This window comes from Cololabis saira, chromosome 13, assembly GCF_033807715.1.
Source record: "Cololabis saira isolate AMF1-May2022 chromosome 13, fColSai1.1, whole genome shotgun sequence".
NCBI classification, from domain to species: domain Eukaryota; kingdom Metazoa; phylum Chordata; class Actinopteri; order Beloniformes; family Belonidae; genus Cololabis; species Cololabis saira.
Window position 1 is genome coordinate 45,881,429 of NC_084599.1, and position 12,390 is coordinate 45,893,818.

At 40.8% G+C, this 12,390-nt stretch overlaps 1 protein-coding gene across 3 annotated transcripts in view; it reads right to left on the bottom strand.

Annotated features, from left to right (window-relative positions):
* LOC133458717 (myosin light chain kinase 3-like) overlaps positions 1-12,390 on the bottom strand; it is an 86,760-nt gene that overhangs the window by 10,133 nt on the left and 64,237 nt on the right. For all 3 annotated transcript variants that reach the window (XM_061738910.1, XM_061738908.1, XM_061738907.1), the window contains one exon: positions 12,108-12,249. In XM_061738910.1, coding sequence (XP_061594894.1) covers positions 12,108-12,249 — 142 coding nt within the window. The remainder of the gene's footprint in view (positions 1-12,107; positions 12,250-12,390) is intronic.

The window sequence follows — 12,390 nt, forward strand, 5'->3', positions numbered from 1 at the left end:
TTTCTTTTACTAAAATGAGACATTTTAACTAGAAATAAGACGAATATTTTTTACTATGGCCAAAGCAGGACTCTCACATACTGTATAACATCTACACATCCCATTTCTCAGATTTTTGTCTTATTTTAAGTGGACCAAATGACTTATTTAAAAATAAAGCGTGCATATCTGATGTTGCTCACAGTAGTCCTCAGTTTGCTCAGGGAGCTTGTGTGAACAGAACAGAACTTGACGGCTTTATATTTGTACAGAAAAACACGACGCTGCTGTCGTGTCTCCCAGTCCCAGGTCCTTTAGGTCCTTTAGGACTGTTCCAGTTTCACCAGTTTCACCAGTTTCCCCAGTTTCCCCGCCTCTCTTTCCTCGGGGGGACAATACCCGCCGTCAGGTTTGACGTGGGAAGGAGCAGAAATGCCGGAATTTCAGACACTTTCGGAGAGAAAACAGGCGTAGAGGGACGGGTCAGACACACTGCAAAAACTCCAAATCTTAAGAATATTTGTCTTATTTCTAGTTCAAATATCTCATTTTTAGTAAAAAAATCTCATTACACTTAAAACAAGACTCATCACTGGAAAAAACAACAATTTTCACCTGTTTCAGGTAGATTTTCACTTGAAATAAGTAGAAAAATCTGCCAGTGGAACAAGATTTTTTTGCTTGTAATAAGAAGATAAATCTTGTTCCACTGGCAGATTTTCCTACTTATTTCAAGTGAAAATTTACTTGACACAGGTGAAAATTGTCAAATAACAAGTTATTTTTCTGGTGATGACTCTTGTTTTAAGTGTAATGAGATTTTTTGACTAAAAATGAGACATTTTAACTAGAAATAAGACAAATATTCCTGGTAAGATTTTGAGTTTTTGCAGTGCACCCCTGCACCGATCACAGCGTGAAATCCATACATTTGTCAATATTGTTGTCTCATGTACAACACTGACATTGTATTATTAGGAGATGAGAAAGTATCATGAATGATCTGTTTTATTGCAGGCTGAGGCAACGAGCAACCCCCAGACCTGGTACACCGTAAAAGGTCCCGGTACGCCAGAGGCTAATATTGAGAAGTGGGGGTACTCCTTACCGGTGGTCCAAATCATCCCCCCTGAAATAAAAACGGTCCAAATCATCCCCCCTGAAATAAAAACGGTCCAAATCATCCCCTCCTGAAATAAAAACGGTCCAAATCATCCCCCCCTGAAATAAAAACGGTCCAAATCATCCCCCTGAAATAAAAACGGTCCAAATCATCTCCCCCTGAAATAAAAACGGTCCAAATCATCCCCCCCTGAAATAAAAACGGTCCAAATCATCCCCCCCTGAAATAAAAACGGTCCAAATCATCCCCCCTGAAATAAAAACGGTCCAAATCATCCCCCCCTGAAATAAAAACGGTCCAAATCATCCCCCCCTGAAATAAAAACGGTCCAAATCATCCCCCCTGAAATAAAAACGGTCCAAATCATCCCCCCTGAAATAAAAACGGTCCAAATCATCCCCCCTGAAATAAAAACGGTCCAAATCATCCCCCCTGAAATAAAAACGGTCCAAATCATCCCCCCTGAAATAAAAACGGTCCAAATCATCCCCCCCTGAAATAAAAACGGTCCAAATCATCCCCCCTGAAATAAAAACGGTCCAAATCATCCCCCCCTGAAATAAAAACGGTCCAAATCATCCCCCCCCCTGAAATAAAAACGGTCCAAATCATCCCCCCCTGAAATAAAAACGGTCCAAATCATCCCCCCCCCTGAAATAAAAACGGTCCATATCATCCCCCCTGAAATAAAAACGGTCCAAATCATCCCCCCCTGAAATAAAAACGGTCCAAATCATCCCCCCTGAAATAAAAACGGTCCAAATCATCCCCCCCTGAAATAAAAACGGTCCAAATCATCCCCCCTGTAAAACTGCCATCCCTCCTTTCCATCCCTTATGTCATTTCATCAATGAATGTGGTTTTACTGCTATTTCAACATTTAGAGTCATCACCAGAAAAATAACACCAGAAAAATAACTTATTTAACAATTTTCACCGGTTTCAAGTAAATTTTCACTTGAAATAAGTAGAAAAATCTGCCAGTGGGACAAGATTTATCTTCTCATTACAAGCAAAAAAATCTTGTTCCACTGGCAGATTTTTCTACTTATTTCAAGTGAAAATCTACTTGAAACAGGTGAAAACTGTTTTTCCCAGTGATGAGTCTTGTTTTAAGTGTAATAAGATTTTCTTTTACTAAAATGAGACATTTTAACTAGAAATAAGACGAATATTTTTTACTATGGCCAAAGCAGGACTCTCACATACTGTATAACATCTACACATCCCATTTTTCAGATTTTTGTCTTATTTTAAGTGGACCAAATGACTTATTTAAAAATAAAGCGTGCATATCTGATGTTGCTCACAGTAGTCCTCAGTTTGCTCAGGGAGCTTGTGTGAACAGAACAGAACTTGACGGCTTTATATTTGTACAGAAAAACACGACGCTGCTGTCGTGTCTCCCAGTCCCAGGTCCTTTAGGTCATTTAGGACTGGGTCCAAATCATCCCCCCTGAAATAAAAACGGTCCAAATCATCCCCCCCTGAAATAAAAACGGTCCAAATCATCCCCCCTGAAATAAAAACGGTCCAAATCATCCCCCCTGAAATAAAAATGGTCCAAATCATCCCCCCCTGAAATAAAAACGGTCCAAATCATCCCCCCTGAAATAAAAACGGTCCAAATCATCCCCCCTGAAATAAAAACGGTCCAAATCATCCCCCCTGAAATAAAAACGGTCCAAATCATCCCCCCCTGAAATAAAAACGGTCCAAATCATCCCCCCCTGAAATAAAAACGGTCCAAATCATCCCCCCTGAAATAAAAACGGTCCAAATCATCCCCCCTGAAATAAAAACGGTCCAAATCATCCCCCCTGAAATAAAAACGGTCCAAATCACCCCCCCTGAAATAAAAACGGTCCAAATCATCCCCCCTGAAATAAAAACGGTCCAAATCATCCCCCCCTGAAATAAAAACGGTCCAAATCATCCCCCCTGAAATAAAAACGGTCCAAATCATCCCCCCCTGAAATAAAAACGGTCCAAATCATCCCCCCCTGAAATAAAAACGGTCCAAATCATCCCCTGAAATAAAAACGGTCCAAATCATCCCCCCTGAAATAAAAACGGTCCAAATCATCCCCTCTGAAATAAAAACGGTCCAAATCATCCCCCCCTGAAATAAAAACGGTCCAAATCATCCCCCCTGAAATAAAAACGGTCCAAATCATCCCCCCTGAAATAAAAACGGTCCAAATCATCCCCTCTGAAATAAAAACGGTCCAAATCATCCCCCCCCTGAAATAAAAACTGTCCAAATCATCCCCCCCTGAAATAAAAACGGTCCAAATCATCCCCCCCTGAAATAAAAACGGTCCAAATCATCCCCCCCTGAAATAAAAACGGTCCAAATCATCCCCCCCTGAAATAAAAACGGTCCAAATCATCCCCCCCTGAAATAAAAACGGTCCAAATCATCCCCCCTGAAATAAAAACGGTCCAAATCATCCCCCCCTGAAATAAAAACGGTCCAAATCATCCCCCCTGAAATAAAAACGGTCAGAATCATCCCCCCCTGAAATAAAAACGGTCCAAATCATCCCCCTGAAATAAAAACGGTCCAAATCATCCCCCCCTGAAATAAAAACGGTCCAAATCATCCCCCCCTGAAATAAAAACGGTCCAAATCATCCCCCCTGAAATAAAAACGGTCCAAATCATCCCCCCCTGAAATAAAAACGGTCCAAATCATCCCCCCCTGAAATAAAAACGGTCCAAATCATCCCCCCTGAAATAAAAACGGTCCAAATCATCCCCCCTGAAATAAAAACGGTCCAAATCATCCCCCCTGAAATAAAAACGGTCCAAATCATCCCCCCCTGAAATAAAAACGGTCCAAATCATCCCCCCTGAAATAAAAACGGTCCAAATCATCCCCCCTGAAATAAAAACGGTCCAAATCATCCCCCCTGAAATAAAAACGGTCCAAATCATCCCCCCTGAAATAAAAACGGTCCAAATCATCCCCCCTGAAATAAAAACGGTCCAAATCATCCCCCCTGAAATAAAAACGGTCCAAATCATCCCCCCTGAAATAAAAACGGTCCAAATCATCCCCCCTGAAATAAAAACGGTCCAAATCATCCCCCCTGTAAAACTGCCATCCCTCCTTTCCATCCCTTATGTCATTTCATCAATGAATGTGGTTTTACTGCTATTTCAACATTTAGAGTCATCACCAGAAAAATAACTTATTTGACAATTTTCACCGGTTTCAAGTAAATTTTCACTTGAAATAAGTAGAAAAATCTGCCAGTGGGACAAGATTTATCTTCTCATTACAAGCAAAAAAATCTTCAGATTTTTCTACTTATTTCAAGTGAAAATCTACTTGAAACAGGTGAAAACTGTTTTTCCCAGTGATGAGTCTTGTTTTAAGTGTAATAAGATTTTCTTTTACTAAAATGAGACATTTTAACTAGAAATAAGACGAATATTTTTTACTATGGCCAAAGCAGGACTCTCACATACTGTATAACATCTACACATCCCATTTCTCAGATTTTTGTCTTATTTTAAGTGGACCAAATGACTTATTTAAAAATAAAGCGTGCATATCTGATGTTGCTCACAGTAGTCCTCAGTTTGCTCAGGGAGCTTGTGTGAACAGAACAGAACTTGACGGCTTTATATTTGTACAGAAAAACACGATGCTGCTGTCGTGTCTCCCAGTCCCAGGTCCTTTAGGTCATTTAGGCTTTATATTTGTACAGAAAAACACGACGCTGCTGTCGTGTCTCCCAGTCCCAGGTCCTTTAGGTCCTTTAGGACTGTTCCAGTTTCACCAGTTTCACCAGTTTCCCCAGTTTCCCCGCCTCTCTTTCCTCGGGGGGACAATACCCGCCGTCAGGTTTGACGTGGGAAGGAGCAGAAATGCCGGAATTTCAGACACTTTCGGAGAGAAAACAGGCGTAGAGGGACGGGTCAGACACACTGCAAAAACTCCAAATCTTAAGAATATTTGTCTTATTTCTAGTTCAAATATCTCATTTTTAGTAAAAAAATCTCATTACACTTAAAACAAGACTCATCACTGGAAAAAACAACAATTTTCACCTGTTTCAGGTAGATTTTCACTTGAAATAAGTAGAAAAATCTGCCAGTGGAACAAGATTTTTTTGCTTGTAATAAGAAGATAAATCTTGTTCCACTGGCAGATTTTCCTACTTATTTCAAGTGAAAATTTACTTGACACAGGTGAAAATTGTCAAATAACAAGTTATTTTTCTGGTGATGACTCTTGTTTTAAGTGTAATGAGATTTTTTGACTAAAAATGAGACATTTTAACTAGAAATAAGACAAATATTCCTGGTAAGATTTTGAGTTTTTGCAGTGCACCCCTGCACCGATCACAGCGTGAAATCCATACATTTGTCAATATTGTTGTCTCATGTACAACACTGACATTGTATTATTAGGAGATGAGAAAGTATCATGAATGATCTGTTTTATTGCAGGCTGAGGCAACGAGCAACCCCCAGACCTGGTACACCGTAAAAGGTCCCGGTACGCCAGAGGCTAATATTGAGAAGTGGGGGTACTCCTTACCGGTGGTCCAAATCATCCCCCCTGAAATAAAAACGGTCCAAATCATCCCCCCTGAAATAAAAACGGTCCAAATCATCCCCTCCTGAAATAAAAACGGTCCAAATCATCCCCCCCTGAAATAAAAACGGTCCAAATCATCCCCCTGAAATAAAAACGGTCCAAATCATCTCCCCCTGAAATAAAAACGGTCCAAATCATCCCCCCCTGAAATAAAAACGGTCCAAATCATCCCCCCCTGAAATAAAAACGGTCCAAATCATCCCCCCTGAAATAAAAACGGTCCAAATCATCCCCCCCTGAAATAAAAACGGTCCAAATCATCCCCCCCTGAAATAAAAACGGTCCAAATCATCCCCCCTGAAATAAAAACGGTCCAAATCATCCCCCCTGAAATAAAAACGGTCCAAATCATCCCCCCTGAAATAAAAACGGTCCAAATCATCCCCCCTGAAATAAAAACGGTCCAAATCATCCCCCCCTGAAATAAAAACGGTCCAAATCATCCCCCCCCCTGAAATAAAAACGGTCCAAATCATCCCCCCTGAAATAAAAACGGTCCAAATCATCCCCCCTGAAATAAAAACGGTCCAAATCATCCCCCCCCCTGAAATAAAAACGGTCCAAATCATCCCCCCCTGAAATAAAAACGGTCCAAATCATCCCCCCCCCTGAAATAAAAACGGTCCATATCATCCCCCCTGAAATAAAAACGGTCCAAATCATCCCCCCCTGAAATAAAAACGGTCCAAATCATCCCCCCTGAAATAAAAACGGTCCAAATCATCCCCCCCTGAAATAAAAACGGTCCAAATCATCCCCCCTGTAAAACTGCCATCCCTCCTTTCCATCCCTTATGTCATTTCATCAATGAATGTGGTTTTACTGCTATTTCAACATTTAGAGTCATCACCAGAAAAATAACACCAGAAAAATAACTTATTTAACAATTTTCACCGGTTTCAAGTAAATTTTCACTTGAAATAAGTAGAAAAATCTGCCAGTGGGACAAGATTTATCTTCTCATTACAAGCAAAAAAATCTTGTTCCACTGGCAGATTTTTCTACTTATTTCAAGTGAAAATCTACTTGAAACAGGTGAAAACTGTTTTTCCCAGTGATGAGTCTTGTTTTAAGTGTAATAAGATTTTCTTTTACTAAAATGAGACATTTTAACTAGAAATAAGACGAATATTTTTTACTATGGCCAAAGCAGGACTCTCACATACTGTATAACATCTACACATCCCATTTTTCAGATTTTTGTCTTATTTTAAGTGGACCAAATGACTTATTTAAAAATAAAGCGTGCATATCTGATGTTGCTCACAGTAGTCCTCAGTTTGCTCAGGGAGCTTGTGTGAACAGAACAGAACTTGACGGCTTTATATTTGTACAGAAAAACACGACGCTGCTGTCGTGTCTCCCAGTCCCAGGTCCTTTAGGTCATTTAGGACTGGGTCCAAATCATCCCCCCTGAAATAAAAACGGTCCAAATCATCCCCCCCTGAAATAAAAACGGTCCAAATCATCCCCCCTGAAATAAAAACGGTCCAAATCATCCCCCCTGAAATAAAAATGGTCCAAATCATCCCCCCCTGAAATAAAAACGGTCCAAATCATCCCCCCTGAAATAAAAACGGTCCAAATCATCCCCCCTGAAATAAAAACGGTCCAAATCATCCCCCCTGAAATAAAAACGGTCCAAATCATCCCCCCCTGAAATAAAAACGGTCCAAATCATCCCCCCCTGAAATAAAAACGGTCCAAATCATCCCCCCTGAAATAAAAACGGTCCAAATCATCCCCCCTGAAATAAAAACGGTCCAAATCATCCCCCCTGAAATAAAAACGGTCCAAATCACCCCCCCTGAAATAAAAACGGTCCAAATCATCCCCCCCTGAAATAAAAACGGTCCAAATCATCCCCCCCTGAAATAAAAACGGTCCAAATCATCCCCCCCTGAAATAAAAACGGTCCAAATCATCCCCTGAAATAAAAACGGTCCAAATCATCCCCCCTGAAATAAAAACGGTCCAAATCATCCCCTCTGAAATAAAAACGGTCCAAATCATCCCCCCCTGAAATAAAAACGGTCCAAATCATCCCCCCTGAAATAAAAACGGTCCAAATCATCCCCCCTGAAATAAAAACGGTCCAAATCATCCCCTCTGAAATAAAAACGGTCCAAATCATCCCCCCCCTGAAATAAAAACTGTCCAAATCATCCCCCCCTGAAATAAAAACGGTCCAAATCATCCCCCCCTGAAATAAAAACGGTCCAAATCATCCCCCCCTGAAATAAAAACGGTCCAAATCATCCCCCCCTGAAATAAAAACGGTCCAAATCATCCCCCCCTGAAATAAAAACGGTCCAAATCATCCCCCCTGAAATAAAAACGGTCCAAATCATCCCCCCCTGAAATAAAAACGGTCCAAATCATCCCCCCTGAAATAAAAACGGTCAGAATCATCCCCCCCTGAAATAAAAACGGTCCAAATCATCCCCCTGAAATAAAAACGGTCCAAATCATCCCCCCCTGAAATAAAAACGGTCCAAATCATCCCCCCCTGAAATAAAAACGGTCCAAATCATCCCCCCTGAAATAAAAACGGTCCAAATCATCCCCCCCTGAAATAAAAACGGTCCAAATCATCCCCCCCTGAAATAAAAACGGTCCAAATCATCCCCCCTGAAATAAAAACGGTCCAAATCATCCCCCCTGAAATAAAAACGGTCCAAATCATCCCCCCTGAAATAAAAACGGTCCAAATCATCCCCCCCTGAAATAAAAACGGTCCAAATCATCCCCCCTGAAATAAAAACGGTCCAAATCATCCCCCCTGAAATAAAAACGGTCCAAATCATCCCCCCTGAAATAAAAACGGTCCAAATCATCCCCCCTGTAAAACTGCCATCCCTCCTTTCCATCCCTTATGTCATTTCATCAATGAATGTGGTTTTACTGCTATTTCAACATTTAGAGTCATCACCAGAAAAATAACTTATTTGACAATTTTCACCGGTTTCAAGTAAATTTTCACTTGAAATAAGTAGAAAAATCTGCCAGTGGGACAAGATTTATCTTCTCATTACAAGCAAAAAAATCTTCAGATTTTTCTACTTATTTCAAGTGAAAATCTACTTGAAACAGGTGAAAACTGTTTTTCCCAGTGATGAGTCTTGTTTTAAGTGTAATAAGATTTTCTTTTACTAAAATGAGACATTTTAACTAGAAATAAGACGAATATTTTTTACTATGGCCAAAGCAGGACTCTCACATACTGTATAACATCTACACATCCCATTTCTCAGATTTTTGTCTTATTTTAAGTGGACCAAATGACTTATTTAAAAATAAAGCGTGCATATCTGATGTTGCTCACAGTAGTCCTCAGTTTGCTCAGGGAGCTTGTGTGAACAGAACAGAACTTGACGGCTTTATATTTGTACAGAAAAACACGACGCTGCTGTCGTGTCTCCCAGTCCCAGGTCCTTTAGGTCCTTTAGGACTGTTCCAGTTTCACCAGTTTCACCAGTTTCCCCAGTTTCCCCGCCTCTCTTTCCTCGGGGGGACAATACCCGCCGTCAGGTTTGACGTGGGAAGGAGCAGAAATGCCGGAATTTCAGACACTTTCGGAGAGAAAACAGGCGTAGAGGGACGGGTCAGACACACTGCAAAAACTCCAAATCTTAAGAATATTTGTCTTATTTCTAGTTCAAATATCTCATTTTTAGTAAAAAAATCTCATTACACTTAAAACAAGACTCATCACTGGAAAAAACAACAATTTTCACCTGTTTCAGGTAGATTTTCACTTGAAATAAGTAGAAAAATCTGCCAGTGGAACAAGATTTTTTTGCTTGTAATAAGAAGATAAATCTTGTTCCACTGGCAGATTTTCCTACTTATTTCAAGTGAAAATTTACTTGACACAGGTGAAAATTGTCAAATAACAAGTTATTTTTCTGGTGATGACTCTTGTTTTAAGTGTAATGAGATTTTTTGACTAAAAATGAGACATTTTAACTAGAAATAAGACAAATATTCCTGGTAAGATTTTGAGTTTTTGCAGTGCACCCCTGCACCGATCACAGCGTGAAATCCATACATTTGTCAATATTGTTGTCTCATGTACAACACTGACATTGTATTATTAGGAGATGAGAAAGTATCATGAATGATCTGTTTTATTGCAGGCTGAGGCAACGAGCAACCCCCAGACCTGGTACACCGTAAAAGGTCCCGGTACGCCAGAGGCTAATATTGAGAAGTGGGGGTACTCCTTACCGGTGGTCCAAATCATCCCCCCTGAAATAAAAACGGTCCAAATCATCCCCCCTGAAATAAAAACGGTCCAAATCATCCCCCCTGAAATAAAAACGGTCCAAATCATCTCCCCCTGAAATAAAAACGGTCCAAATCATCCCCCCCTGAAATAAAAACGGTCCAAATCATCCCCCCCTGAAATAAAAACGGTCCAAATCATCTCCCCCTGAAATAAAAACGGTCCAAATCATCCCCCCCTGAAATAAAAACGGTCCAAATCATCCCCCCCTGAAATAAAAACGGTCCAAATCATCCCCCCTGAAATAAAAACGGTCCAAATCATCCCCCCCTGAAATAAAAACGGTCCAAATCATCCCCCCCTGAAATAAAAACGGTCCAAATCATCCCCCCCTGAAATAAAAACGGTCCAAATCATCCCCCCTGTAAAACTGCCATCCCTCCTTTCCATCCCTTATGTCATTTCATCAATGAATGTGGTTTTACTGCTATTTCAACATTTAGAGTCATCACCAGAAAAATAACTTATTTAACAATTTTCACCTGTTTCAAGTACATGTTCACTTGAAATAAGTAGAAAAATCTGCCAGTGGGACAAGATTTATCTTCTCATTACAAGCAAAAAAATCTTGTTCCACTGGCAGATTTTTCTACTTATTTTAAGTGAAAATCTACTTGAAACAGGTGAAAATTGTTGTTTTTTCCAGTGATTAGTCTTGTTTTAAGTGTAATGAGATTTTTTTACTAAAATGAGACATTTTAACTAGAAATAAGACGAATATTTTTTACTATGGCCAAAGCAGGACTCTCACATACTGTATAACATCTACACATCCCATTTTTCAGATTTTTGTCTTTTTTTAAGTGGACCAAATGACTTATTTAAAAATAAAGCGTGCATATCTGATGTTGCTCACAGTAGTCCTCAGTTTGCTCAGGGAGCTTGTGTGAACAGAACAGAACTTGACGGCTTTATATTTCTACAGAAAAACACGACGCTGCTGTCGTGTCTCCCAGTCCCAGGTCCTTTAGGTCCTTTAGGACTGTTCCAGTTTCACCAGTTTCACCAGTTTCCCCGCCTCTCTTTCCTCGGGGGGACAATACCCGCCGTCAGGTTTGACGTGGGAAGGTAAGACAGACATTATTACAATAGAAAGACATTATTTGAATAGTTTGCTGTGAGACTTTTCCCCTGGACTGAAACCTTTCAGGCCATAAATCCCTCACACCGAGAGACGAGACGTTTGCCTTTCAGACGGCGACGGCGTGTCAGGCCTCGTCACGGGTCAACGCTGGTGAAAGGAGGATGATGGATGACGATCACTAACACTACCTTATACATGGTATTGTGTGGGAGTTTGGGGCTCCACGTACACAGAGTATTTACAAAAACAGATATTTCCCCGTCTACGTTTTGAAAAATACCATCATTTACACCGGGGATCTCAAGCGCCGCCCTAGTGGCTCCTGGAGCTTTTTCAAAAATGTTTGACCTTTTTTTTCCCTTTTTTTCTTTTCTTTTTGCTTTTTTCTCTTTTTTTCCTTTTTTCTCTTTTTTTTTCTTCTTTTTTTCTTCCTTTTTCCTTTCCTTTTTAACCCGACATTTCAACTTTTTTTCTCGAAATTTCGACTTTTCTTTCAAGATTTCGACTTTTTTCTCGACATTTCAACTTTTTTCTCGACATTTCCTCTTTTTTCATAAAATTTCGACTTTTTTCTCCAAATTTCGACTTTTTTCTCCAAATTTCCACTTTTTTCTCAAACTTTCGACTTTTTTCTGAAAAAAAAATCAACTTTTTTTTCATAATTTCGAATCTTTTCTCAAGATTTCGACTTTTTTCTCAAAATTTCGACTTTCTTCTTAAAATTTCAACTTTTTTCTCAAAATTTCGTCTTTTTTCACAAAATTACGTCTTTTTTCTCAAAATTTCTCAAAAACGGATATTTCCCCTCTACGTTTATAAAAATCCCTCCGTGTAGACGGGGCCTGAATAAAGAATTCCGAACCAAACTGGTCGGCGTGGAGAGACCGGAGCACCGGGCTCACCTTGAGGTCCAGGTGCAGGATGTACATCTTGTGCATGTGACCGGAGCACCGGGCTCACCTTGAGGTCCAGGTGCAGGATGTACATCTTGTGCATGTGACCGGAGCACCGGGCTCACCTTGAGGTCCAGGTGCAGGATGTACATCTTGTGCATGTACTGCAAACCCTCGCAGATCTGCCGCACGAACAGCACCGTGTCCAGCTCCGTCAGGTTGTAGTTCTCGTCGATGATGCGGTCGAACAGCTCGCCCCCCTCCACGCTGCGGGAGAGAGAGACCCGGTCAGTAACGTTGCCGTGGTAACGCCCCCCCCCCTCCACGCTGCGGGAGAGACACAGCGGTCAGTAACTAACGTCGCCGTGGTAACGCCCCCCCCCCCCCTCCACCCTGCGGGAGAGAGAG